This window comes from Zalophus californianus, chromosome 9, assembly GCF_009762305.2.
Source record: "Zalophus californianus isolate mZalCal1 chromosome 9, mZalCal1.pri.v2, whole genome shotgun sequence".
NCBI lineage: Eukaryota > Metazoa > Chordata > Mammalia > Carnivora > Otariidae > Zalophus > Zalophus californianus.
Window position 1 is genome coordinate 74,691,015 of NC_045603.1, and position 12,067 is coordinate 74,703,081.

General features: G+C 36.8%; 1 protein-coding gene across 2 annotated transcripts in view; it reads left to right on the top strand.

Moving 5' to 3' along the window:
* The window catches only part of SYT10 (synaptotagmin 10), a 67,580-nt gene that overhangs the window by 6,879 nt on the left and 48,634 nt on the right, over positions 1–12,067 (top strand). For both annotated transcript variants that reach the window (XM_027595641.2, XM_027595639.1), the window contains exon 2: positions 7,684–8,041. In XM_027595641.2, coding sequence (XP_027451442.1) covers positions 7,684–8,041 — 358 coding nt within the window. The remainder of the gene's footprint in view (positions 1–7,683; positions 8,042–12,067) is intronic.

A 12,067-nucleotide genomic window follows, 5' to 3' on the forward strand; every position in this document is an offset into this window, starting at 1 on the left:
AAGAGGTGGTTTTAGCATGATGCTTCTATTCAATAAATATTTATTGAACACTAGGTGAAAGCCACTGTGCCAGGCATTAAAATATACTCATACCATTAATTAAACACTGTGCATAGTTCAAGTTATTATAAATGTAGAATAGATAATCACAGATTATAAATTATTTACTCAATTACAAACATGTAAAGAATTTTTTATGCATTTGGATACTTTTATACTATATGTAGTACCATATTTGATTGAAACTAAGATGCTATTGATAAGATACACCAGTATTTTGTGATACCAAAAAGGAAAAAGAAATATTGTTAAATTGTGGCTTAATGCCTTCTTATCACATAGAATTTTTATTTCATACTTAAGTAAAGACTTCTTTTAAAACTGACATAAATTTTTAAAATCATATCACTCTTGTACAAACATAAAAAGGAAAACATAAAAGACATAAATGGGTTAAATAATTTTAAATTAAAATTGAGTATGGTTCTTCTGAATGGCTTTTTGATTCAGAATTGGTGATACCTTTGTTTTGCACTCGTTATTGGGCTCCAATGCCATCAAGAATGCCTTAAAAGAATTCATAAAAGATATAAAGACCACTGGTATTGTGCTCTAAGCTACCTGTACAATTATGTGCAATGTTAGCAATGTTGGCAAACTCACTTGACTCACTGCCTTCTCCACCTATCCCCAATAAAAGTTTGGCTTGTAAGGTTTAGGGCTGACCTTCACTATTTTCTCCACTGTTTTCTTTCAAGCCACTTAGACTTGACTTTCTATGACTTTCAATGTTGATGCTTTTGCTTTAGCACATACTCAGAATAAATTATGACACACTTACTTCCTGGCTATTAGTGATTGTAACAAGCCATTGATACTAAAATATATTCTGATTTCAGAAAATGAAAATGTTTTAACATACGCATTTTTTTTAAAGATTTTATTTATTTATTTGACAGAGAGAGACAGCGAGAGCAGGAACACAAGCAGGGGGAGTGGGAGAGGGAGAAGCAGGCTTCCCGCTGAGCAGGGAGCCCGATGTGGGACTCGATCCCAGGACCCTGGGATCATGACCTGAGCCGAAGGCAGACGCTTAACGACTGAGCCACCCAGGCGCCCAACATATGCATTTTACAATCAAGTATATTATTAACATAAAGTTGTTTATCATTTACTGAAATGCAAGAAAAAGGCAAAAGTCAATACAGTTAAGTGGAAATTAAAGAAGCATTGTTGCAAGGATGATATGTTGATTGATTATGTATTGGATTGATAGATGAAGAAGAGACTGCTAGTTGTTTCCTAGTATTCATTTCCCCCCTTTCATTTCACAGTATCAGAATCCTTGATTTTTAGTTACATATGTGGCAGCATTAAAATAAATTTAAATAAAAATGACAACTTTTCTGAGCTTTCTTTTTGGTTTGGTGCGGCCACGTGACTAACCATCAAGGGGTGCCTGGGTGGCTCAGTTGGTTAAGCGTCTGTGTTTGATTCAGGTCATGATCCCAGGGTCCTGGGATCAAGCCCTGTGTCGGGCTCCTTGCTCAGCAGGGAGCCTGCTTCTCCCTCTGCTTGCTGCTCCCCATGCTTGCTCTCTCTCTCTCTCTCACAAATAAGTAAAATCTTTAAAAATCAATCAATCAGGGCGCCTGGGTGGCTCAGATGGTTAAGCGTCTGCCTTCGGCTCAGGTCATGATCCCAGGGTCCTGGGATCAAGTCCCGCATCGGGCTCCCTGCTCCTTGGGAGCCTGCTTCTCCCTCTGCTTCTCTCTCTCTCCCTCTCTCTCTCTCCCTCTCTCTCTCTCCCTCTGTCTCTCATGAATAAATAAATAAAATCTTTAAGAAAATAAAAAAAATAAAAATCAATCAATCAATCTGACCAGTAGCATGCTAGCAGCAGTGATGTGTACCACTTCCAGACTGTGCCCTTAAAATGAAAGGACATACTCTCACCTTCCTTTTCCCTTATTATTCTGCCACCCAACTGCCTAGAATGTGGACATGGTAACTTGCCATCTTGGACTTTAAGGAGAAGGTAAAAACCTTTGAATAGCAAAACAAAAGTATAGAAGAAACCAAGTTTCTAGACACCTTGAAGCTGATGTGTATGCTCTGGCCTGCTTATGCTAGGACATTTAATTACACAAGAGAGAAATAAACTTCTCCCTTGCGTAAGTCACTGTTAATTTGGCCCCTTGTTATAGAAATCAGAATTATGGCCTACTGTAATATTAGAGCTGATCCTTGAACAACACAGGATTCAACTGTGCAGATCCACTTATATGTGGATTTTTTATAGTACAGTTAAGTACTCTAACTGTATTTTCCTTTTTATGATTTATTTAATAACATTGTATTTTCTCTAGATTATTGTAAAAATATAGTATATAATACCTATAAAATATAAAATATGTGTTAATCAAGTATTAATGTTATTGGCAAGGCTTCTGGTCAGCAGTAGGCTATTAATAGTTAAGTTTTTGGGACACCTGGGTGGCTCAGTCAGTTAGGCGTCTGACTCTTGATCTCAGCTCAGATCTTGATCTCAGGGTCCTGAGTTTAGGCCCCATGTTGGGCTTCATGCTGGTCATGGAGCCTACTTAAAAAAAGAAAAACAAAAAACAGGGGCAACTGGGTGGCTCAGTTGGTTAAGCATCTGACTTTGGGTCAGATCATGATCTCAGGGTCTGGGGATTGAGCCCCATGTGGGGCTCCACACTCAGCAGGGAGTCTGCTTTTCCCTCTCTGTCTTCCCCTCTCCCCACTTGTGTTCCCTCTCTCTAATATAAATAAATAAAATCTTTTTAAAAAAATTAAAATAATAAATAAAGGTAAACTTTTAGGGAGTCAAAAGTTATATGGAGATTTTCAACTGGAGGGGTAGTGCCCCTAATCCCCTCCTTACTTAAGGGTCAACTGTAATACCATATGAATAGGATAAATAGGTTAACTTCAAAGATAATTCCAAATTTTTATCCTAGACACAGTTTTCCTCAGCTTTCTTTGAATAAGAGTTGCTGATTTGAGTTTTATTCCCCCTTTTTCTCTATGGAATGATGACATAAATATGGTCTATGCTCTGGCAATAATGGGAAGCAACCAAAGTCACAGAGGTGGAGTTGACATTTGAACCCAGATCTATAGCTATATTATAAGCTAAATTATAAGCTATATTATACTATCTTTCTAGTACAAGAATTTCTGCATATCAAATTACTCATTTTTTTTTCATCCAGCCACCTTGAAATCCACAGACATTTGAGTTCCTTGTCAGATAACTCCCAAAATATGTATTCAGTAGCTCCATAAACGTTTTTGACCATGTAATAAATACCAGACACTAAAATCGGTGAATACATTTGGTTTCTGCTCTGAAGGATCAAGGAATGAGAATATTTGTAGGCTGGGAACATTTGGAAAAGCAAAATAAGTACAGATCCACAATCTCTTATCCAGAATTATGAAACCTCAAAACGCTGAAAACTGCAAAGTATTTTGTAAAGTGTAGCACTTTTGGCATCAACACCTTACCTGAATTGGCATTAAGCTATTTAAAATCTTCAGTGATCCCACTCAGTGTGACTAATTCATACATTTCATCATAGACATATTGATGTGTTTGGTTACTGGATGTTGTCCAGATGTGTATCATGTTGCCTTTCTAATATCCAAAAGAAAATAATAATTTTTGAAACACATCATCATGTCTCAGAGTTTGAGGTAAAGGATTAGAAGCCAATCAGTTATTGTAATAGTAGTTTTACAGCAGTGGAGGTGCTCTCAAAGCCCTTAGGAATAGAAGAGGCAGAGAGTGTCAAGAAAGAGTTACTATTGGATCTGATTGTTGAATACAAATTTGCCCAGCAGCCAAAGAGGAGAAGAAAAATGCACTGGAGCTACATAAAACAGCCTGAACAAAATCGCAAGACAGTAATGTGTGGTCAGGGGAAGGATTTTAGGTGGGAAAGTGGCAGAAGAATAAAACTGATCAATACTGAGCGGTCAAATCACGAAGATGCTGTGGAACGCTTTACAAAGTTTGGATTTGTCTCAGATGGTTAAGAGGTGACCTGGAAGGACGTTAGGCAAAGAGAGGTAAGGTGACCATATGACTCAGTTGCCAGGACAGGACTCAGTTTCTTCCAGCTACCCTCATTACTGATAGCACAACTTTTCACTTTCACAAGTAATTTAGTGTGGATGAAATATTTTATGGTCCCCTAAATGGTAGAACCAGATACTGATTTTAGAAAGAAAATTGTCAGCAGTAGGGAAAATGGAATTAAAGTCAGAGATTTCCACAGGACTTTTTCCTAAGATGAGAACAACCTTGTGACTGCCAAAGCCCATCACTTAGGAACAGTGGCGTAAACGAATGTCATCAAATTTCTGTGGGTAGAGTATAAGTTCTCTAATGTCCATAAGTAAGAAGGGAGGCATTTTCAGTTGTGGGCTGAAAACTACTTCTATCCTTGCCCCTACCCCACATTGTCCTGCAGTTTCCTTATTTCTTGGCTTTTGGCTCCAGCTGGGTAGAAATTAGCAGACTGAAGAAATTAATTGAGTTAAAATATCCATAAAATATAATGTAAATGGAGCCAAATATACATAAAGATTATGAATCCATAATTGTAGTATTTATTCCTCCATTTAAAACCAAAGTTAATAACCAGGAAGCACATTTTATGTATTTTTTCTTTTTTTCCTCAAGTTATGGGGCTAATGAACAATTAAAAAGTAAAAATAAACTACAAAATATAAAGTATGATCACATTCCTCATCAATGGATTATAAATGGGAAATATATTCAATGGATGCTTTAATAAGCAACTGGAAAATGAGATAAAATATTAATATCTATGTATAACAGCGTGTCAAATTAATTTTTATTCTTATAACTAAGAAGCATTAAAAACTTGGAATTATTTCAGTTTCTGACTAGGTTTCCATTAGCTACAAATTAGGAGTTTAAACAGAACCATTTTATCTTACTAATCAGGAAAATGTAAATTAAAGCAAGGTATCATTTCCCAATCGTATCAGTGAAAAGTAAAGTCCATCAGCATTTCTCTGAGACTGTAGGAAGTGGTAAACTCATATAATGTTTTTGTTATAGTCACTCTGGGGTTCTTCTGGAAATATCTAGTAACATTAAATATGTGCATAACCTATGACTTTGCACTTCTATTTACCTTAGAGAAACACTCCCAAATATGCACAAGAGGGGTGCAAGGACACTCGTAGCTATGTTGTAACAGCAAAACACTGGTCATAGTCTAATATCCGTCCTGAGGAAGTATTATGAAATACTATGTGAGATGAAGTTAGACCTCAAGGATCATTGAATAGAAAAATAAAGCAAATTGAAGAAATATCCAATAAGCTATTTATGTTTTTTAAAAAGTATATTAAACAATTCTATGTTTTTGTGGTTTTTTAAAGAAATATCTTTGTTTATTAGTGCTTGGGCTGGCCAGATACACACCAAACTGTGATCACAGGTTGCTTCTAAGGAGGGGTGGGAAATCCTGGATGTACAATAGTGGTTAAAGGAAATTAGATTTGTTCTTTATTAGATTGCTCGGCCTTTCATAACAAAGTACCACAGACTGGTGGCTTAAACCACAGAAACTTATTTCTTCACAGTTGTGGAAACCAAAAGTCTGAGATCAAGGAGTCAGGAGGTTTGATTTATTTTTCTGAGGCCTCTGCGCTTTGGCTTGTAGGTGACCTTCTCCCTGTGTCTTCACATGGTCTTTCTGAGTATCTTTGTCCTAATCTCCTCTTCGTATAAGGACGCCAGTCCCTGGAATGGTACCTATTCAGACAACCTCATTTTGCCTTAATTACTACTTTAAAGGCCCTGTCTCCAAATACAGTCACATTCTGAGGCTCTAGGGCATTAGGACTTCAACATAAGAAAGTGGAAGGGATGAAGGGACAGACATAATTCAGCCTCTAACATATTCCTAACATTTTTATTTTAAACAAATAAAAGATATTGGATTCATATTTTATACTGAGGCTAAGCAAAGTTGTAAAAGAAAATTACAAGGTTATTTACAACTAGAAAAATCTCCCTTTACAGGAACTCTATTTGGTTTTGAATAGAGTTCAGATCCAGAATCAATCTGGATTACACCAGATTGCTAATATTGGTCGTCTTAGGAGGCTGAAAATGGACGTGGGTAGTGGGATGTCATTAACCTTTTTAAAAACAGACTTTACTGTTTACAGCAGTTTTAGATTTACATAAAAATTGGGGAAAATAGTCCAGAGGTCCCATATACCCCATACCCAGTTTCTCCTATTATTAACATTTTACATTAATATGGGACGTTTGTTATAATTAATGAACCAGTATTGATACGTTGTTAATTTAAGTCCATACTTTATTTACATTTCCTTAGTTTTTATCTAATATCCTTTTTCTATTCCAGGACTCTGTTTAGGATGCCACATTATATTTAGTTGTCATGCCTCTAAAATCTCCTCTTGGCTGTGATAGTTTCTCAGACTCTCTTTTTATTTGAGAACCTTGGCAGTTTTGGAAGAGTACTGGTCATATATTTTATAGAGTGCCCTCCTACTGGAATCTGTCTTATATATTTCTAATGTTTAGACTCAGGTTATGGGTTTGGGGAAGAAGACCACAGAGGTAGAGTGCCATATTCATCACTTATCAGGGGTGCATACTATCAACATGATTCATTATTGTCGATATTCACCTTGATCACCCGGGTGAGGTTTCTCCAATGTAGAGTTACCCTTTATTTATTCGTTTGTTTGTTTATTTTTACCTTTTTCCATACTCTCCTTTTTGAAAGGAAGTCACTATGTACAGCCACACTTAAGGAGTGGGGAGCTGTGCCCCACCTCCTTGAGAGCAGAGTATCTATGTAAATTGTTTGGAATTCTTCTGCACAGGAGGTTTGTTTCTTCTCCCCCATTCATTTATTTACTCAATCTTACTAACTTTTTTTTACTATATTTCTTTAAGTTATTTTGCATAATGAGCATGTATTAAGTTTATGAAATATTTTGAAGTAAGGATATTTTAGAGATACTTAAGTAACACATCACTAATTTGGGACTTTAGAAAGTAGGAACGTGCAAGGTTATCAGAAAGGACCTGGGGAGTTTAAAAATACAGCTACTAGTATACCCATTCTCTGTTAGTAACATGTTATCCTTATGTGGACTATAGAAAGTGGTTTATGCAAATATTTAACATTACTCCCTGCTTCAAGAGTGAGAAGTTAGTTAAAGTTGCATCTTTAGATAAAAGATGAAGTTAAAGTTGCATCTTTAGATAAAAGATGAAGCCAACAGAAGTCTTTCCTGTTGTGTGCATTTCCCGAGTTTCTTAAGATTCATAACTTCAAGGCAGGTTGCAAGTTGCCACCCTTCGGTTTGCAAACTCTTGGACCCTTTGTAGTGTTCTTGGAAGTGATATGCTTTTTCTGTGTACAATTCAAAATTTTCATATATCTCCTTTGAGAATATCCAGGCGCAATTATTAATCTTTCCTCCCTACAAAGATAACTTAAAAGTAAATTTTGAAACTCTTAGTCAGAAAGCTATTAATAATAATCATAATGTAAATTATCTCACCATTGCTGCTCTTTTATCTACACTACCAACGAGTTAATATTTCTTTACATTGTAATTTTTTTCCAGATATTTCGGTCAGCTTGTTGGCGGTGGTTGTCAGCTTTTGTGGCCTGGCCTTGTTGGTTGTTTCACTTTTTGTTTTCTGGAAGTTGTGCTGGCCTTGCTGGAAAAGCAAACCGGTGACTTCCAACATCAGTACCCTTCCACAGAGCATTTCAAGTGCTCCTACTGAAGTTTTTGAGACTGAAGAGAAAAAAGAAGTTAAAGAAAATGAAAAGCAAGCTCTAAAAGTTATTGAACCTGCTATAAAAATCAGCCACACTTCCCCTGATATCCCAGCAGAAGTCCAAACTGCTTTAAAAGAGCATTTAATTAAACATGCACGTGTACAAAGACAAACTACTGAGCCTACGTCTTCATCCCGGTAAGGAAAGACCAAATACATAAAACTGGGTATGCGCGTGCACACATGCGTGTGCGTGTGCATGTGTGTGTGTGTGTGTGTGTATGTGATTTTGTAAGAGAAAAAAACAGGTGGGAAAGGAGAAAAGAAAAGACAAACGGGAGAAATGAGAAGGACATAGGAAACAGATAACTGAATAAAGAGGAAAAGGGTAGAGTAAGTAAGGATGAGAGAAACTGAGGACAAAGGATCCAAACAGGGAGCAGTACCAAGAAAGGAGTTTAGTAGATTTTGAGGTCTCAGTAAAATCATGTAACTACAGACTATTATTTATTAACTCTTTCCCTTGAAATATCATGGCGTGATAGTTGCTACTTGCAGTCTTTCAATTTAGTTTAAGTCAACCAATAAATATTGAGAAAACAGCCATTTGCAGTGTCTGTCATGAAATCATCTAGAACTTCACAATCAAAATTGAGTAACAGAGACCAACGTTTAGTCTTCAGTTGTTTACCAACTACACCGTCAACATGGAACCACTGGAAACTGTTATTTGAACCCACATAGACTAAACTCTTTAACACTGGGCAGAGTGTGATAAGCTCCACCAGAGTTTTGGTGAATATCATGAGCATACTAAAGATGGTACACAAAAGGAGGGAAAAGGAAGCCCTCTTTGTGGAGATACATTTTAACTCTGCTTGGAAAAATCAGCAAAAGATTGCTTGAATGAAAATAATTTGCTATAGTGTATTTCCGATTGTGTTAACTATAAAAGAAAAATAGATTTTTTGTGAAGATTAAAGCCTTAAAGAGACTCAGAAATTTTAGGGTGAAAACGTTCAATTAATTTATAAAACTTTTTAAATATTAGCAGCAGCTATGTACATCAATGAGCTTAGCATTCAGAATTATTCAGCTCTTTTAACTGATAAGTGCACCCTACATAAGGACATTTTTTCTCTCAATCTTAAAAAAACATGAAGATTGAATTATACATATCTCATATCTTCTAAGAGAAAAATTGGAATACAAATTCAGAGTTTTGCTAGAACTTTGATATCATTTCATCTGCCTCTTTGAATTTCCTTGTTTATATGAGTGGCTAGGAAAGGAAGAAAGAAAGAATTATTTTTGAGCTCTTACAATTTAGCCACTATGCGAGGCACCCTTCCTGATAATCCTCTGCCAGTCTGCATGAAGTAAGTATTATTAATTATTCCCATTACTTGTGAGTTAACTCAAGCCCAGAGAGATTTAAAAATTTGCCTAAAGTCATGCAGCTGGCGAAAGTTAGAATTCAAATTTATCCAGATTGATGGTTTCACATTTTAAGCATTAAAGCCAAGGGGGGTATAGTTTTCTGAAATCAAAGATGTTGGTTACAAAGTCTGCTGAGGACAGATAGTTTGGAGATTGAAAAATAAGGGTGTCTTCCTGCTCATTCTACTCAGAAATCTAAAATTGTAAGTGGTTATTATGAATGACCAGAGTCATGATTTTTTTTTTCAGAGTTTAGATTTATTTTGGAAATAGAATTGACAGGTCTGGCTGACAAATTAGATACAGGGAGTGAGGGAAAAAGATGAATCCAGCATAGATCGTAGAGCTCGACAGATCCAGATTCAAGTCCCAATTCAGCTATGTGACTCTGGAGATATAATTAACATTCTCAGCAATTTAATGTCATCATGTGTGAAGACAGAACTGGAAAGACATATAGTGTTGTGGGGATCAAATAATGTAACACATATAAAAAGTTAGCCCACTAGCTCTTACTTGTACATTTGCTCTCAGTAGATGTTATTAGTATTTCTTTTTTAACAGAGAATAAGCTGCTTCAAAGCTGGGAGTTCTCCATTACTGAAGACGTCCAAGTATATGTTGAGCGGTTACTTGACTAACGTGTGAATAAAATGATGAAAGCACATCATGAAAGCTTGAGCTAAAAGCTTTCCCCCATCCTTAGATTTGATCCAGTTGTATCATGGTGGAAACCTGGCTCAACTCCTAAGGGGAAGGGTGGCAAAGAATGGCAGTACTCATAGCCAGGCTGGTCATAACGATCATGTTGGTGGGGAATCCAACACAAAGAAGAGTGGGAAGGTCCATTAATTGTAGAAATGAAGAACACCAGAACAAGGAAATCCTTCCCTGGCTAAAGCCGGATTAGCCATAAGATACGGAAGGTCTTTCCACCTCAGACTTCTGTGATTCTAGAGACAGCAAAGACTCACCAGGAAAGCAAAGGCCAGATCGCTTTCTGTCAGTGCCAATTTAGCGTGTCTGAGGGAAGAGTGAGCTTCTCTTTCTCTCTCTCTTTCTTTCTCTCCCTCTCTCTTTCTTTCTTTTTTTCTCCCTCTCTTTTTTTTAATTTTTATTGTTATGTTAATCACCATATATTACATCATTAGTTTTTGATGTAGTGTTCCATGATTCATTGTTTGTGCATAACACCCAGTGCTCCACGCAGAATGTGCCCTCTTTAATACCCATCACCAGGCTAACCCATCCCCCTACCCTCCTCCCCTCTAGAACCCTCCGTTTGTTTTTCAGAGTCCATCGTCTCTCATGGTTCGTCTCCCCCTCTGACATACTCCCCTTCATTCTTCCCCTCCTGCTATCTTCTTCTTTTTCTTTTTTCTTAACATATGTTGCATTATTTGTTTCAGAAGTACAGATCTGTGATTCAACAATCTTGCAAAATTCACAGCGCTCACCATAGCACATACCCTACCCAATGTCTATCACCCAGCCACCCCATCCCTCCCACCCCCCACCACTCTAGCAACCCTCAGTTTGTTTCCTGAGATTAAGAATTCCTCATATCAGTGAGGTCATATGATATATGTCTTTCTCTGATTGACTTATTTCCAGAGTCATGATTTTAATCTCTTTGGTGTTGGGATGAATTCCTTTTAAAAAATTTGATTATACTTAGTTCTCAAAACTCCTCATCTACATTAATTACTTCATCATACCAGAAATTACCTTATGTAAAAGGAGAAGGAAATTGCTGAGTTCATTATGCAGCCCACTTGGACAGAGATCAAAGGTACATTATCATAAATTAGATTATTCTGCTCAAATCATAACTTTTCACTGAAATTTAGCAAAATCAAACCACAAATATACACGCACACATGCATACACACACATAATTAATTTAACTTTAATGCTTGATTTCATCACCTTATTAGGTTATGTCAGCTCCAGTCTGCTGTTGGGACTCCCTTTGACTTGGCTTAGACAGTAGATGACAAACATCTTACCCTTTCAAGCTTTATTTGTCTCTATAATTAACATTTTGATTGGTCCAGAACTTAACAGCATTGCTGAAAACTGGCACATTTTCCAAGTTCTCATCTTCCTTTACAAGTGCCTGGCCATTTGGCCCCATCAACCTGCCAGAGGCCAAACAGCCAGGAGGCATCCATGTAGTTTTCATTACTAACATTCTTCTAGCCTGTATCTTGATTGGTTGTTCATTCATCCAGTAGTCTTATTCAAGTAGATATTTACTAATGGGTATCATCAGGTATTATGTACACTCCATCCACTCTGCAAATCCAAGGGAGCTGGAAAAAAATTTATAACATAATGCAAAGATAAGACATATAAGACCAACTTCAGTATAAGGAATTACAAGTGCAAACTGTGGTGGAGAATGTGGAATTCTGAGAACAGAAAAATTATTTCCAGCATGAGGCTGAGAGAAGGGCGATTAAGCGGAGGCTAAAGGAAACCAAGAATTCACATGAATGGCAATTGGGAGAAGGTGTACATCCCACATGGAAACATTTTATGCAAAAAGACATAGAATAGGAAATGTTGCCATGAAAACAGCAGGTAAAATACCTTGATCAGAAAACAGAGTTTAGTGGAGGAGTAAAGGAAGAAGAGAAAGTTGGCTGGAATCAAAGTATAAGAGGCCTTGAAATCATGGCCAGGATGTTCAAGTTCTGTCCTATCAAAAAATATTTGCCACAGAAGAGTCCCTTGTTAAAGCCCTTGATAAAGAGCTATGCTTTAGAAAAATTAATTTGG